This window comes from Larus michahellis, chromosome 13 (genome assembly GCF_964199755.1).
Source record: "Larus michahellis chromosome 13, bLarMic1.1, whole genome shotgun sequence".
Taxonomy (NCBI): Eukaryota; Metazoa; Chordata; class Aves; order Charadriiformes; family Laridae; genus Larus; species Larus michahellis.
In genome coordinates this window covers 17,171,866-17,189,173 of record NC_133908.1, presented here as the reverse complement: position 1 = coordinate 17,189,173, position 17,308 = coordinate 17,171,866, and the positions used below count along the sequence as shown (strand labels likewise).

Sequence of the window (17,308 nt, the reverse complement as noted above, 5' to 3'; positions counted from 1 at the left end):
CTTAATTTGCATATTTTTGCTAACATAAGACAAATTTTTACTATGAATGTATTTAGAAGGATACAATATTTGATACAGCAAATAATAATAAAAATACCCTCAGTAGATTGTGAGGCACATTTTTTTTAAAAGGTATGATGCAAAGGAAAGTATGCAAAGGTGAGTATTTTCATTGGCTTTAATAATTTGAACGTAAGATGCAACTCTATTCCTTCTATGGGGTAGGTAGTAATATACTACAGAGTGCAGGTAAATTTTCACTTTTTCAAATGTGAAAAAGACTTTTGTACAGCATTCATGTTGTTACCAGAATGATTCAGAAAGTTTATAGTCTTAAGGTTGACTCGAAAGGTGTTGTCTGTTGAATCAAGTATGGAGAGTGTATTTGAATTATTCACAAATGTTGTGATTGCTATAAATCACACTATTTTGCAGAGAGGATTAGGTGATATTGAGGCCATGAAAAGAGCATTTTACTATCTGCTTTCACTCTAAAAGGTATTCTAAGACTCTTTATATAATTTACCTGGTTGGCCTAATTCTAATACCATCTGTACTTGTGAAGATGAGAGAACTGTATTAAAACCATACAAGTTAGGTTGGGGAAAAGTAGTGGATCCATTAGTGTTTCATTCCTCTTATTTGGTACACTGGTCCATAAGTTCGTGGTGAATGTTAAAGTCTGCTGAATGTTAAATGACGCAAGCAAGTGAAAGGATGTAGACACCTACTCTTTTTCAAGTTAGATTATCTAAAATACCTAGGACAGACTTCGGCTTCTAAGACTGGTCAGGTATTCAGGGTTTCCTTATTCCTATTTATTATAAATAGGCATCCTAGCACAAATTTAGAGCTAAACTTCAAGAATCTATACAGTCTAAATATTTTATTGATTACATTTTATACACTGAAGTAGAACACAAAGCATACGTTACTTTGTGATTATTTTTTTAATACACTTGCATCGATACATGGCACTAACCATTTTAAATTGCAGTCAAATCATCGAGTGCTGTGAGTCCTTTCATGTGAAACTACCTGTAGGTAATATATTTTCTTTTGATACCAGTGGCTTTTGTATTAGCTAATACGACAATAAAATTTCCTTTATGATAACTGGTATATTAATGTGTAATTATACATCCCTTGTATAACAGCGTGTTGGAGGTCTTCGCTGCTTTTAAGACTTGGCTGGGTTGACAACTCGACCCATGAACAGAAGGCAGCTGGTACGATGTTCATAGATCATAAACAAAAAGGGGCGGTCGACAACAAAGCGAATCTGAGTAGAGAGAGGCATGAACCCGACATTGGTTACTGCTCCAGCCTCTGTGCCCTCCTCATTCACAGTTATTGTGCCTTGATGATTGAACTGTTTAAACAAACAAAAAAGGGAAAACAAACAAAAAAGAAATTGAGGATCTTGAATGTATACTCAAATGATGTGCTCACAGCCTTCCCCCCCCTCCATGGGGCCTCACACGGCTCCCTGCTAACACTCTTGCTGGTAACTCCTGTGCAGCTGCGATCCTTTGGTTTGTGAATTAGCCTGTTCCTGACTGACCGCAACGCTTTTAGTGCCTTTGATATCTGATTAATCATTTTCCCCATTATATGAATAGACAAGACCCACGTCCTTCCTATGTCCTCAAGGGAAGATGAGAAATACTGTTATTTTAGATTACTGTGTAATTATTTTAACGGTGTTGCCATGTTTTCAGGTGATATAATCTAATCAGAAAGGAAGTGAAAAGAGGAGTAAATACCCTGTCAATGATGATTTTCTCATCCGATATGCCAGAGTAGTTGCCTTTTTCATTGAACAGTTCTTCTATTCCCATGGGTGTCAGATAACCAATCAAGTTATAACTCTTCTCCAGCTTAAATTTAGGCAGAACCACTTCTCTTGTCCTAGAAAAAATGAAAATAAAAATGAAAAATCATTGAGGCACGACTGCTATGCTTTACATATCTGTTGTGGTTTGGTTTTTTTTCTGTCTTCATCAAGCGGGACACAGAAATATACAGGACTGTTTACTGTACTTTTACTTTCAGAACTTGTGCATCATTACTTTTAAGCTCTGTTTTAAAAAATGAATGCCCCACCAAAACTTTTAGTTTGTCAATTTAATATTTCACTTATGATTTACATTATTTATGTGTGTAAGTTGTATAGCTTTGAGCAGTTCAGTATGTGGTTGGTTATGCTTGTAATAAATGTTGAACGGTCAGATTTTTCTGGAGTACTAAATTGGAGATTGTCACTTACTGTATACAGTAGAAATAGGTTGGCTTCCTGAATAGCACATCAAATCAACTCTTTTTATCTTTTTATCAAGTCTGAAGACAGATACCACCCAGTCTGTCATCTTGCACAAGGGATGCTCTATAATTTCTTCTGTCCCATAATTGTGATGTCCATTGTGGATTACTGAATGTATGCCTTTGCACGATAGATATGTTGAAATGCATAGTGCATACAGGCTGCTTTCGATATCATAGAGATTGTTCTGCATAAATAACCTGTTATTATCATACTCCTGTTTTTCCTCCTTGTTGTAACCTTTATCAGTAAGAAACTTTTCTTTAAATCTACAACATTAAATACTTAATCGAAAGAATTTTGGAACTCCAGTAGAATTTTCCAACTCAATCATCCTTGATTTCTTGATGGCATTTAAATTTTGAGACACCACTGGTCTTTATTTTTGACTCAATAAATCCATCTTTTTGGTGGTTTTGTTTAGGTTTAATGTTATAATCAGAATAACCTGGTCTAGTGGAAGGTGTCCCTGGCCATGGCAGGGGTGTTGGGACTAGATGATCTTTAAGGTCCCTTCCAACCCAAACCATTCTATGATTCTATGAAAATACAGTATGTTATCTTCTGTGCTCTTTACTTACCCTTGCCAGTCTCATCAAGAAAATACATTAAGACTTTAACAGTATGTACTTTGCAGCACATACCTGTTAGTCATGCTCTTCTGCCATTTTTCCACCACTTGTGGTGTTATTTGCTTTTCTAGCGCTTTCATGCCAGAGAGTTTGTGTGGAAGTACAATCAGCATGCTGATGTTCCCCACAAATGGGAGCTGGATCACACCGCAATCTAGGTCGGGGTCTGCGGCAGCTAGGAAGTTCCCTTTAGTCTGCATCATAGGAACCTTTATTGTTTGCTTCTCGTTCAGTCGGAAACTCCTCTTCGTTGTCATTTCCACTGGAAATTTATTCTCCCAAGTTCCTGTTAATACAATGTAGAAGACAGATAAAAAAACACAAGATCCGTGTTTAATAAAATATTCCCAGAATAACAGTTTACATTAAGTTTTCATTGGTATGAATTGGAAATTACTGGAGGAGATTGTTGATTTCAAATAAGCCTGAATAAGAATCCCAGAATGGTTTAGGTTGGAAGACAAGCTTTAAGGGGACTAAGAAATTCCTGGCTTGCTTTCTAACTTAACGTTTGTCTGATTTGAATGTTCTGAATTACAAAAGCAGGTCAGCACAAACTGGTGATTTGAAAGGGCTTGGTGTGTATTTTTTTCTCTACAAGGAACCTAGATTTTACAAAGTTCAAACAGGCAAAATATTTGACAGGGTTTGCACATAGCGAAGCAACCGACACAGCTTTTTCTGAGAGATCTGATACTTGAAACCAGGCTGTTAAAAGCACCAGAAACATCAAGCTAAGTAATGGCTGTTTTCGTTTTGCATATAAGGTATTATGCTGAAGGCATTACCTTGACTTAGTTCATTCAAGTTAGTTAACTTCCTGTGTTAAGACATCTGGAAGAGTTTGGGTATTGACTGCTTAATTCTGTGACCCAGTTGTATGTGATTTCAGCACACCTACGCGAGCCTGTCACTAACAGGTTTGTGCCTAAAGAATACATTTCAACGTATTTTGCAGCACAGAAAACTTTGACATCAGGGTTTGAATCTTTTTATGTGAAGATTCTTTGGGTATCCCAAATATTTATTGACTGTGTAAAAGAAGGCGCTTTTCTTTAAGCGGTCTTCCTATTGATCTCTTCAGAAATGAGGGGCTCTAGAAAAAAGATTATTTTTTTCGTAATGGGCAGACAAAGCTAGAATTTTATAGTGGAGATAGGATTACTGGTATTTCCTGTTAAAACTCTGGATTTTATGTGACTGTTGGCATGCAAGTACCTGGGGAGTGTGGCTGTAACTGTGTGGAAAGACTACAAATTTAACCTTAATCAGTAACCTTTTTTTAAAAGGTTGCAAGTGATTCTGAGATCCTTAATCTGACTTTGCCACATTGACTGTGAAGTAACAAAAAAAGCCTTAAGTCCAACTTTAATGCTCATAGTTTCTTCATACATCAGGCTGATGGGGAGCAGTTTGAGAAGTGATCAGACTGCGGTTAATATTCTGAAGGGAATGGGATATAAAATGGATTATGCTGTTCCCAAACAAATTGTCTCACTTCTCAGGAAAAAACCAACATCTGTCTGTTCTTCAAGGAGCAGAACTCACAGGTGTAGGATTCAAACTAGCTAAAGACGGGAAGTTGCTGTGGGTCAGGGGAGCTTCAGCAGCACTGTCGTTACCTGAGGAATGGGAGACATTTATCAGTTCTTCCTGGAAAAAGAGGAGCTGAGGAACTTTTTTCTTGAATTCACTTTTGCAGATGTGTTTGTCTTGGGGTAAAATACACTGTTCTCCAGCAGGAGCCATGTGGTTTTCTGGGATCAGCTGAAACCAGTTGGTACTTTGACTTCTGTGACTTCCTGTTTTGAACCTTCCCACCAAGATGTCTTATTGGATCCATCTGTGGTGGCAGATGATGTTGTCTCCAGTGATTGACTTATCTCTTGCATTTGTGACTAGAATCTCATAGAACCTCAATTTTGTATCTGTCAAAATTTGTCAGTTATCAAAAGCTGCCGTGATCTACCATGACTAAAGTAACCATCTCCTACTTGATAGGAAGCTCAAAAATGATTGTTCAGACCTCTGCAGAATGGAGGGTAGATCTCAGTTGGAGGTAGACTGGACACCTATGCAAGATAAAACTTGCTTCTTACCAACGTGAATAGTTTCCAATAGTTTCTTGATGGTATTTAACATAAAAGGAACTTGAGACTTCATGGTGTTTGGCAAGTATCCCATTACTCAGTATTGCTTGTACTGAGCATCTCTGTGTACCTGAGAATACTCATACGTTTCTTAGCTCTGAGGGCTTAACAGAGCTTGTCTGCAATGGTACAGACAGTGTGAATATTGTAAATGGAAAGATGTGGACAGAAGTTAGCATGTCTAGAAGGACTGGTGGGGAAACTAGGAAATCCAGGAGCAGAACTTGCTTTGTAAAAGTTCAGTTCCATTCAAAATAGAAATACCAGGAGACTGTCACTATAAGACGAAAGAATGGGAGATAGCAATATAGTCTTCAGCAGACAGCACCAAGACAATTTGGACTAACAGGACTCCATGGGGAGAAGAAAAAGCCAAAAGTATTTTTGGTCGTGATGACTAAGATATCCAGTACTAAAGCTGTTTAATTTTTGGTGGTGTTTTTGTTATTTTGAGGTAGCACAAGTATTTATAACTTCAGAGTAAAACAAAAAGGTATTTAATATTTGACCAAATTGTGAAAAAAATAATTTATCTGTTTCACTTTGCATAGCCCTTTTCTTAGGGTGGTCTGAAGGTCATTAAAGCCATCTATTTAATATGATATGATCACCAGAGATGTACTTAAAGATACAAGTAGGTCCCTTTTGGATGGTGCTTCAGAATAGGGGATTAGTGACTGCTTCAGGTCTTTTAAAAGAGACAAGTGGCATTATTGAAGGAAGTAATGCTTTGCAAGTGCGTGGGGAAAGGTACGTTTCATGAACTTACAGGAATGTTGTTCCTAGAAGTTCCTATAATCACATGCTGAGAAGGCAGATATAAGAGAGCCCTTGAGCATTTGTTTCCTGGAATCAGGGACATAATCAGAAGAAAGAAACTCCTTTATAACTTATGGAAAGGAGTATGTTGTACTTCTGGACACTGTTGCCCTTTTGTGCTAATCTGCCTTTCCTTATCAGTGTTTTAAGCCACCTTCATCTGATTTTCATCTTAATCAGTCAGTAACAGATTTCCTTTTTTTCCTTAGTTCCTCTTTCATTGGCAACTCCCACCTTTTGCTCATTTAATATAATTTTAAATGTCTGTTGAAAGATTAACAAACTTTCAACCTGAGGCAGATAACCAATTTTGAAAATCTCACCACAGACTCTTAGTTTAAATGTAAAGAAATTGAAAATAAGTATTTATACCAAGAATATATTGTAAAGTCTTTACTTCAAGCCTCTTTAACTGTTCAGCCTGTGGTAGTGATACAGTAGGAGCCTGTATCAGCAGACAGTTCATGCTGAATTAGCTGAAATACTCCAAATAGTGAATGTGTTTGTTTTTTAGCTTTAGAACACCACTGTGGTGGTTCTTCTCTTCAGTCCCCTGTGTAGGCTTGTCGACAAGGATCATGCTCTGATCGTATAAAAAATACATACTTTAAGCTGAAATTCTTTATAGTCATTCCTATGAATCTTGAATATTTCAGAAATGTTAAGTGTTTTCACTGAAATCATCCTGTACCATTTCAATGAAGCCAGTAACTTGAAGCAGGACCGAATGTGACTAATAACTTGCACACGAAGTAATACTTCTCCATCTAAGACTGCCACAAAGCTTATGCTTTCTAAGGCTATTCTGCATTCATGTGTTGGTTTTTAGTCTCACTTTTAGACTATAAGGTTTTGGATGGAATAAGCATTTGCTGTATTTGTGCTACAGAAACATGCAAAAAATGGACTAATAGAGATTCTTCTTAATGAGGGAGTGGATGGGGTTTTTTGAACTGTAGACTAAATTTAAGTTCAGTCTGGAGTTTGTAATGAATTATGCAGTGAATTGCAAACTGAGAAAATCCCTAGCTAAGACTGAAATAACAGATTCTTACCTTTAAAATAAAGACAGTTAAGAATCATCATCAGTGTTGTAGGGTTTACATTCACAAGAGCTTCCTTTATTAATCCTTTGGTCAGCTTCAAGATGCGTTCATTGGTTTTAGTTATGAAGTTAGGATCTGAAAAATCAGCTGGTTGGGCGTCAGCAAAGTAGTATGTTTTCATGTTGTTTCGGAAATCGTTCAGAATAGAAAAGTCCTTTTGAATATAAAGGTCATTGACAGACCTCAGTGTATAACCAAAATTGCGCCTGAATAGCCGATGAGTGAGTTTGCGGAAGAGATTATGAATAGTCATGAGCTCATATTTGGTGCTGGCATTAATGAAGTCTTGAAAGCCAAGAACAGATAACACTTCCTGATGAGTCTGACCCTTCAGACCCAGAGAAATCATAGCCATTGCAGTGGAAATGCCAACAGGAGCCATGAGAATATTCTCTGAAGAGTTGGCTTTGTCCGCCACACTGCGGTAAAGGTTGAAGCCAAAGTTTGCATTGAGGATGTTGAGTCGCTGGATTCTAGTTTTGCCTTGGAATAGTTCAAGAATATTTCCTTGCTGAATTTCAGAAACCATGTATGGGCCAGCATCAATAATGTCACTGTAGTCATCTTCACCCAATATCTTGTCGAGGTCTAGATAGTCCTCTTCCTCCTCCTCTTCAGGAATCAAGTCATTTGTGATAGTGTTTTCTCTGTGGAACTCGGGTGGTAAGTTTGGCATATCATAAGTCCCATTTTCACGTGGCTGTGCATCTTTAAGGCTTTCAAAATGCTCAGTGAAGTCCTTGACTCCACAAAATGTGGAGGTGATGACGAGAGTGAGGGCAAGCAAATGAAATAGGAGCTTCATTCTGACAGGTCAAAACCTGGAAGGCAACGTAACACAGTTGAGAGAGCGTAGGGTAATTGAATTTTAGTTATCTATTCTGTAATTTTAGGTCCATGCCGAATTCTGTCACAGCAGAAGGTCTATAGCTACCTTATTTGACAGCATATTTTTTTTTAGTGGAACAGAGCTTAATTGGATGGATACATCTGTTTTACTGGTAATTGGTTTGCTTACATAATGCCTTCAGCCTGCCAAAGAATTGGTTGACCTCCTCCCATGGAAATCGGTCATTATTGGTGTATTTTTTCAGTAACAAACTCATTACCTAAAATATGTGGGACTCTTTATTTATAAACCTGTAACACTTAACATATGTACTGTGTTACTAGCGTATGCTAAAAATATGACGTGAAGAAAAGTTTGAAGATTCGAGCTTGGTAGGAGGAGGGACTAGGCATCCACTAAAGGACCATACCAGAAGGCTGAGATGTACTGAAGAACTTGAAAAACATACATTCTGTAGCTACAACAAAAAGTTGGAGTTTAATGGGAGTATTTATGGAAGAGCAAAGATGAAATTTGTTGGAATAAAGGAGATCTAGGGATTTAGCAATAAACCTGGAGAAAGATAGGCTTTTGCAATAAATACCATCAGTGGTACTGCACTGTTAAAACAAAAATCTTATTACAATGTTGATTAAAATGTTTTTTAAATTAGCAAATAGTCCAAAGATCTGTTCTGTAGAAATAAAATAGACAGATATACATACCTGTTCGTCTGTGAATAAAACCAATGCTTGAAGGAAAATATTTTCAAACATGATGTAGCAGGACTGAAGTAAGTGAGCGAACAGTTTAATTTTGCAAACTCTCCCCCTGAACTAATTAGCCTGAAATCCTAAAAGCATTTAAGGTGATTATCCCATACAAAAAATGACTACTTTTGCAACAGTGAAGGATCCACAGAAGGTGCTTTTTAAATGGTTTTTGCACTGTGACTGAAGGATTTGAGTCAGTCTTTTTTTATTGTTTCTTCATAAATTCATTGCTTTTTTCTCCTGCCTCCTGAAGTCAAGCCCTTAGGGCTGAGATACTCTGTCCAGTAACCATTGATAAATGTTTTCTGCATTTGGCAAAGAGGAATTTGCTGTCTGTAGTCCCCAACTTTACAGTCTTGTCTTCACCAAAGTTTAATTATCATTCAGATGCACTTACACATGTGGAACATTCCCCTGCTCTGCAATATGTGTCTCTTCGGTCAGATCAGCCCGAAATAAGAGATGTAAATGAAGCTTACCTTTAAGCCACTGTACAGTACAGAAGGGATGTGTTGAATAGCTCAAGTAAGGAGAATGCTGAGGTTTAAATCTGAACTTTGACGCTAGTTTTTTGTGTATCTCCCAAAGTAAACATTCTCTAAACCAAACACTGCTAAACTTACTTCGTCAGCCAAAATCCCTCCCTTGCCTAGTGATCTCTGCTGAATTGTATGTTGTTTGTTGAACTACTTTTATGGCTTTGCAGGTACTTGTTCGCTTTTGAGGAAGATCTTTCAGCAAAAATTGGTCTGTATGTAAAGTTTCAAGGTCAAACATGCACATAAACTTCACTGTTTATGGCAAGTAAAAGCCGTGTCGCTCGTATTTTGTGGGGGGCGTTTTACTGCAGATGAAGTTGGGGCCGCTGTTGTTGTGATGGTTAGGCTTCTTTAGTCACTGTTATACTGGTGCGGACATTTGCGTTACACAGGCAACTTTCTATCATAGTGCCATTTACCAGTTTAAACTCAGATTAATTTGGGATTAATCCCTCAATCCCTCAGATAATCGAGGGATTGTTTTCTTTTTCTTTTTATTTTTTTTAATTGAACAGTCTGCCTTATGATTTACAAATATATCCAAAGTTGGCTTTATATAATGTTTCACTGGAATACTGTTGGCTTTCATACCTCAAGGGAATTATTGTACAGTTAGGTAAAATCTCTTCAAGTTAGAAACATTTTCTTAATAAAGTTTACAGTAATAACATACAGTCATATTGAATAAAGCTTGTGGTTTAATGGACCTTTTTATTTTACTTTTTAAACACTGCCTGTGCTTCTAATGCTATTTAGGATAACAGACTATGAACTTTGTTATATGCAATTTTATATAAACGTATATCATAACCATTCTGTGATCATATTGGCTGGGAGTATAAACTGTGCTCCTCCAGTGGCAGCAGCTGCTGTGCAAAAAGTATCAGAGAATTTTAATAAATGTCTTGAAAATAATGCTCTTTTACTTGCTTGTTTAGATAGTAAATTCCCCAGAACTGATGTCATGGTGTGCGTGGGTGCAAGCAATGAAAGATCCCCAATTGGTGCCTCAGTGTATTTCCACAAAGCCAATAAACAATAGCAACCAGAAGTATGTTTGACTGATATTTATTTGGGTTTGAGTTCCTTTGCACTGAAGCAAAGCTGCATGGCATTGTCTTCAGCACAGTTTAAAGGATCATGTGGTCGCTTCCTCTCTGCGGTTGATAGTATATTAATATTATGTATTCCCTTCAGAGGTTACTGTATCAGCATGTTATTATTCCTGTGTAAAACAGAGGAAATTCTTACTTCAGGCATCTCAGATGTTAACATTTAAGATATTCTAAAAGCATGTAATTTTCTTCGGTACAACAAGAGCAATGCAATGCTAGTTTTCATAGGTGACAAAGAATATTACCTTTGTAAATCATGGTAAAGAAGGTACGTTAATTGATTCCTTCGCATGGAATTAAGTTACTGGAACTCCCACCATCTTCTGATGTTAATTTTTATTTCTTTGATAGCTCACTAGACGCTTGCCACCCATCAAGGAGGCCAAGCCCAGGTTGCAAAAGCTATTCCGTGACTTCTGGTTGTATTCAGTGCTGATGGGATTTGCTGTGGAAGGATCAGGTAGTGTAAATTCTAAGACAGCAACATTGCTGCTCACATTTAAACTCTTAACGAATGTAAGGGTAACTGTATGCAAACTGTTCACAGTAGGCTGAAGAAAAATTGCAGGCATAAAATACTACAAAGTAAACAGCTTACACGACACTTCTCTGGTAGGATTTCCTTATATCTCTGCTCTGTTTTGCTCTGATATTCAGCACAGTGCAATTTGTTATTGTACTTAATACAGCGGTTAGTCTTAGTTAAGTATGAGTTTTGGCAGGTACGGTCCTGAAATGGAAGATCAGGCACGTGGGGTACAGTGGTAATTGGGTAGATACTTCTTATCCATTGAGAAACTTCACTTGGAACTACCTAAACATGTTTGTTATGTTTGGAACATGCATCACTTGTGTTGAGTGTTTGTGCTTAAGTGCAGGAAAAACTGGCCCTAGGAAGTAGTACAAAGCTTGGCAATGCTAGTTAACTTTGAATCTTAATATTGTTCCACCCCACCTTTCTCTTTGTTCTTGTGCTCTAGGTCTCTGGCCAGAAGAATGGTATGAAGGTGTATGTGAAATTGCCACCAAGTCTCCATTACTCACGTTTCCCAGCAAAGAACCACTTCGATCTGTTCTTCAGTACAATTCTGCCATGAAGAATGATACTGTGACTTCTGTAAGAATTAATTTCTTCTATTATCTTCTTCCAGAATGTCTGTCAGTGTTAAATGATACAGTAACCATGATTTATTGAAATAGCACAATACCCGTTCAACCTGCCTCCTTTTAGTGAAAAACAGCTTTTTTACACTACTGTTATGACAACACTGTACATAAATTACTTGGTTTTAGTTTTATTGAGTGTTAATACAAGTGTTTAGGGTGACAGCTACACTATTTTGATTAGGTGTAGAAACCAAGACCGTGGAGATGGAAGCCTTTTAATAGTTTTTCATCTCTTTTGTATCAGACAGACAAAACTTGCACTGTTTAGAAAAAACAAAACGAGAACCTTTGGGAGGAAGCAACACATTCAATCTTTCAAAGAAATTTTAAGTGAGCTTTTGCCCTTTTTATCCTCTGGCTTCGTACTGGTATGCTTCTCTCTCCCTAGTATTTGCAGGATAGATTTTGCCTGAGGACTATTTGTAGTAGCAGTGTAAAGTGGACTGAAGAGTTGCAGTTCATGAAATGTCTTTGTCTCCTCCCAAATAATACAGAAATCTGCATTGTTCCTAGATACTTAGTTTTGCGACATTAGAGCAGCACAACAGACCCATGAAGCTTAAGAAGCTGGACAAAATTGATGTTGATCAAAACTACATGCATTTAGCGTAGGAATTGTATTTCTTCATTGGTATAACTGCATGGAAATTAGCAGTTATTTCAGCACGGAGCTTGACTCGAGTATTTAATTCTGTTTAATTCTGTATTTAAAGAATCGTAACTTGCTGGGTCGAAGCAGGTTGATCTTAGTGTGCAGACAGAGGCATCCCTGCATATTGTTTGCAAAGGTTAAAAAGTAAAAAGAGTAATAGCTGAAAGCAAATGTTTTCAGAACACAAACTACTCCCACTTCAGATAACTTCATGTATTCATCTCTAGGCTGAATTAAATGAATTGCGGAGTACCATAATAAATCTCTTGGATCCTCCTCCAGAAGTGTCAGCATTGATCAATAAGTTGGACTTTGCCATGTCTACCTATCTTCTTTCTGTTTACCGCCTAGAGTATATGAGGTATATATATATTTATATACACACTTTTTTCACTGATGAATTAAAAAAAAATAAATTAAAAACTGTGTATGTTTGAGTCAGATTTGCCAGGCACTAAGATAAGTGAGAATCAGTATTTTGAGTCACGTTAGCTCTACTGAAGATTCCGAAACTGGGATTTCATCTCTGCAAAAATATCTGCAGGGTACATAAAAAGGATGGAATAATATAGTAGAGCTCCCAAAATGGAATCTGCTCTATACGAGAACTAACAGAAGATGGACCAAAAGGTTCTTTAAAGGAATGTCTTGCAAGCGTAATGTATCCTTTGCACAGAGTCTTGTGCTCTGAAGGACAGCATAGATGCGTGCCTGTTCTTTGAAATTAGTGTAATGTAGGAGCTGAGAAAATTTTTTGTAGCGTACTTTCCCCCCCTCAGCAGTTTGTATTAGGCTGTACTAATCAAACATGCGGAATTCACAGACTATTTTTTTTTCATTTAAAAGTGTATTTATTACTGCTATTCAAAGAAACGTGTAGCTGAAAGCTGAGGTGGTGGTCAAGCAGTGAGGAAAATAGGAAGAAAATTCTCCGTCACATTTTTACTTTGATAATAGCTGACAATAGGGACAACCATTTCCAGAAACATCTTGGCTGTATTTTAGAAACAATTTTTTAATAAGTGATATTTCTATCATATGCAACTTCAACAGATGCAAAGCCTATAGAAGTGCCAAAGATTATACTGTGTTTATATGTTTGTGGTGACTGTGTAAGTGCTGAGGTGTGGAAGTTATTCTCTCAGTGGCAAACAAGCATTTTAAGATCTGAGCCCTATTAGTTGAATGTAGAAACAAATAGCAATATCACCCTTACTAGAGACTTGCAATCATCATGAAATGAACAATTACTGTATGTGTGCGGTGTGTACTGTAATGTTGAAGTGCATAAATTTGTGTTGAAGATGTTTAAAAGAAAAGCGGGGAAAAAAAAAAAGCTAAACCAAAAAAACCCAGAACAACCCAACCCACAAAATTCTTCTTTTCCTAGGGTGTTGCGTTCAACTGACCAAGATCGCTTCCAAGTCATGTTTTGCTATTTTGAGGATAAAGCAATTCAAAAAGACAAATCTGGTAAGATTACCTGTCTGGGTTATTTTGCAACTTGAGACGCTAAGAAGTTACCTCCAGGCATGCAAAACTAAAACAAATGAAGCAACTATGTAACAAAATAAATCACGTTTACTGGATTTCTGTTGCTTTATTCTTCTCAAGAATGCTGGTTTTATTTTGAAACAGCTTAGTTCAGTGATGGCTGAGTAAACTTAAACACTTTTAAACTGTTAAACATGGTTTATAAAGCAGACATAATACTGATAATCAAACTTGTCACTTCTCTCAATTCCTCAGGCATGATGCAATGTGTGATAGCTGTTGCTGATAAGGTGTTTGAAGCTTTCCTGGCAATGATGGCTGATAAAGTAGGTTACATGGAAACTAAAATTTTAAATTTGTATAAATGTTCTCATTTCAGTTTATGAAAGTGTGCTTGTCTCTTTCCTTAAAAGCTTCATGCTTCTCTTTGGCATGCTTTTTAGCCTAAAACTAAGGAGAATGAAGAAGAGCTGGAGAGACACGCTCAGTTCTTGCTGGTGAATTTCAACCATATTCACAAGAGGATCAGGAGAGTTGCAGACAAATACTTATCTGGTCTCGTAGACAAGTGAGTATAGATTTAATTTTCCTGTTCTCTTTTCACATTGACTTACGCAGTTGATGACAACAGTCAAGTGAATTTCTTGGCTGGTACTTCTGCTGAAACATCTTAAAAAATAACATTCTGTGGTATTTTTAACCTGGGCTCTGAAATCCCTTATGCTTAAATGTCTGCTTGGTATTCCTGTGGATGGAGCAAAGCAAAATGCCCATGAAATAAATGCAGTCTCAACTTAGCTCTACTTAACTTGCTCTTAGACGGCTTTTGACTGTATTGAGCTTGGCTGTTGTGTGACTTCTGTTGAGTATGAGCTACGTAGTGGAGCTCTTTGAGCAGCTTCATTTCTTGAGAAAATAATTGCCTTCCTTAGCTCTCCATGGTTATTGTGTTTCTGAATCTTGTCTTGCTCTAGATTTCCTCACTTGCTGTGGAGTGGAACTGTGTTGAAAACTATGCTAGATATTCTGCAGACACTCTCCCTGTCTCTTAGTGCAGTAAGTTCCTTTTTTAGTAATGCTATTAAGGAAATAAAGTATATGTTCCCATTTTTCTTTTTATTTTGTAGAACTTTATTTTTGTAGAACTGAATTTTTTTACTTTGTTTTGCCTTTATTTGGTATTTATTTAGGTTCTTAATTTGCTTTTGCTTTCATTACTAAGATTAATAAAATCTCATTTTTAATTTCTGAGAAATAAGGAGTGCATGTGTACATCTATTCCATTGGTAGTAAAACTAGTACTAGAAAGCTGGTGTCAAACATGGTTCAGAAAGTCAAATTTAGCATCAAGAGTAAGACACAGGATTACCAGTTATGGGTTGTAACTGTTGAACTGTCTCATTTGAAATAAAAATTTGATGGTGTTTTTTTAAGGGTTTGTCTTCTTTTTATGAATTATGGTTGTCATACTATGTTTTTTTCTTGTCTGTGTATGTGTATCCATATTCCTTGGATTTATTATATATTTGTATTTTTGAAGATGGAAATGCTTTAGAGAGTTCTATTTTTCTACTAAATGTTGAGGAGAGGGCTTTGGATTTTTAAAATTATACTGAAAACCAAACTAGAATAAAAGTGTTTCTTACATCTGTTCAGATTGACTTTGAGAGCGAATATTTGAGTAAAAGTTTGGTGAATCAGAATTTCTTTTTGGAGAGAGTCGTGCCTGTAGTCTTCAGGTTAAGTGATGATGAATTTTATCTTATTGAGAATTAGTAATTAATTGGTTTTGTTCAGGACATTCATAAGGACCAACCATACTATGACATTCCTGATGCTCCATATAGAATAACTGTCCCTGACACACATGAAGCCAGAGAGGTAGGTGGTCCTCCTTGATTTATCAAGCAACAAAATAATGCCTGATTATTTTTTTTTTTTTTTTATGCCGAGGCAATAAATTAGTGATCTACTGTGAATGGTCCTTTTTTTTTTTTTTTTTTAAATACTTCCCTAGGTAAGGTTTTTCTCATACCATATGACACTTGATATTCATGTTTTTCTGAATCTCATTGTCTTACTTGACTTGCAACATGACGGTTCTTTGCTTACCAAGGGTACACTTAATAGTTACAGAAACTTTTACCAGTATCATGTTGCTGCAGCCTGTCTTACTCTCTGTGTTACTTATTACACCATTAAAACCAGTGACTCTTATTAAATGTCCTGTATTATTACTGATTATATTGGTGCTTTCTCTAGAGTATAGTCAAGGATTTTGCTGCGCGCTGTGGGATGATTCTGCAAGAAGCAATGAAATGGGCTCCCTCAGTTACAAAATCTCATCTACAGGTAATGAACCTGCTTCTGTGAAAGAATTTGATCTTCATGGATCTTCAAAATGAGAATTATCTGATGTTTTTTATTTTTTTGAGGCTATCCAAGCATCGTTTTAAATTTTTCTGTTGCTCTAAGATCTCCTTTATAGCATTGGCGGAGAATAATTAGAATTTTTTTATTTGATGTGAATTTTGATGTAGTCTGAACCTGTGTATCTTGAAAGTAATGGTTTTGTAAACAGTTGATCACCCTGGATTTACTTCATAAGTCAGAATTTCATATAATAGAATGCTGTGCCTAGCAAAGTTTGTTTAATGCTGGTGCATTAGCTGAAAATATCAGCTGGACTGAAACGTATGATTAGGATGTAAAACTTGTTTCTTGTTTCCCTCTTGGGAGGATGTTTTTTCTGTCTTTGTTGTGTGTTTTTTTTAAATACAGAGAAACACGACTAATATCTGAGAACACTATAAACTACAGACTGTAATTTGAACAAGGGTGTAGTAAACGCTCACATGTGGCAGAGTTCAGTGGAAAGCTGTCACAAGACCACAGGCAAAGACTACAAAAGACGATTTATGATGTGCTAATAACATAAATGAAATACCCTTTATGTAAACAAAAAGTCTTACTACAGTAAAATGCAGGACTCTGTTCATCCTTGAATAATTGAAGAAACTGTGTAGTCCAGGTTAGAGTAGTATTCTGTCTAGAGGTGCCTAACTTAATGCTGATAAAGAATTTCTAGGGAGGCTCAAGATCTTGGGCACTGCAACTATACCTAAAGTTTATATTTCCTTCCCGAAAAAAACTTCAAGGGATTCTATCCTCATGTAAAAGGATAAGTAATTATAGTCCCTTCTTTCATGGAGTCCAAAGCATTTCCTTTTGTAAGGTTCTTTTTGTGCACAGTGATTCTTTTTAAAGAAGACCTCAGCCTTCAAGTATCTATCTTGATTGCTTTATCCTTTTACCAAATGGAACGAGTCTCACTCTTTACGTGTTTAGGAGAACATTCAGAGTTTCTTATTGCCAGGAGAGCAATACCTAAAAGGCAGTAGAGACAGTCCATTTATTGTCAGGTATGTGTGTAATTGAGTGTTCTGGTATTTTGCAATGATGCAACACTTGCTTATGAGTTGCCTTGTTTTGAAAAACACAGTAGTTTTCCAACAAACACTTTTTTTTCGTTGGGTTTCTGTTTGTGTTTTTTTGTTGGTTTTTTTTTGACAGGAGTACCTAAACAAACATCAGAACTGGGTATCAGGTTTGTCCCAGCACACGGGGCTGGCTATGGCTACAGAAAGCGTTTTGCACTTTGCCGGCTACAACAGGCAGAACACCACTCTGGGCGTGAGTATTGGGCACG

At 36.8% G+C, this 17,308-nt stretch overlaps 2 protein-coding genes across 4 annotated transcripts in view; one reads left to right on the top strand and one right to left on the bottom strand.

Annotated features, from left to right (window-relative positions):
• PI4KA (phosphatidylinositol 4-kinase alpha) overlaps positions 1–17,308 on the top strand; it is a 66,372-nt gene that overhangs the window by 25,258 nt on the left and 23,806 nt on the right. For all 3 annotated transcript variants that reach the window (XM_074606501.1, XM_074606502.1, XM_074606500.1), the window contains 10 exons: positions 10,638–10,746; positions 11,267–11,403; positions 12,333–12,466; positions 13,496–13,578; positions 13,855–13,925; positions 14,043–14,167; positions 14,574–14,655; positions 15,397–15,480; positions 15,862–15,951; positions 17,173–17,292. In XM_074606501.1, coding sequence (XP_074462602.1) covers positions 10,638–10,746; positions 11,267–11,403; positions 12,333–12,466; positions 13,496–13,578; positions 13,855–13,925; positions 14,043–14,167; positions 14,574–14,655; positions 15,397–15,480; positions 15,862–15,951; positions 17,173–17,292 — 1,035 coding nt within the window. The remainder of the gene's footprint in view (positions 1–10,637; positions 10,747–11,266; positions 11,404–12,332; positions 12,467–13,495; positions 13,579–13,854; positions 13,926–14,042; positions 14,168–14,573; positions 14,656–15,396; positions 15,481–15,861; positions 15,952–17,172; positions 17,293–17,308) is intronic.
• On the bottom strand, positions 872–9,265 carry SERPIND1 (serpin family D member 1). Its single transcript, XM_074606503.1, has 5 exons — positions 9,112–9,265; positions 6,980–7,851; positions 2,968–3,241; positions 1,767–1,911; positions 872–1,372 (listed from the first exon to the last, which is right to left on the bottom strand). The coding sequence occupies exons 2-5, from the start codon at positions 7,833–7,835 to the stop codon at positions 1,181–1,183; spliced, it is 1,467 nt and encodes a 488-aa protein (XP_074462604.1). The 5' UTR covers positions 7,836–7,851; positions 9,112–9,265; the 3' UTR covers positions 872–1,180.

Coding starts and splice junctions, on each gene's coding strand:
- SERPIND1 (XM_074606503.1), bottom strand. CDS start 7,835: ATGAAGCTCCTATTTCATTTGCTTGCCCTCACTCTCGTCATCACCTCC. Junction 1,912..2,967: donor CAGAAGAGCATGACTAACAG/GTATGTGCTGCA, acceptor CATTTTTTCTAG/GACAAGAGAAGTGGTTCTGC. Junction 1,373..1,766: donor AGAAAATCATCATTGACAGG/GTATTTACTCCT, acceptor TTGTTTAAACAG/TTCAATCATCAAGGCACAAT.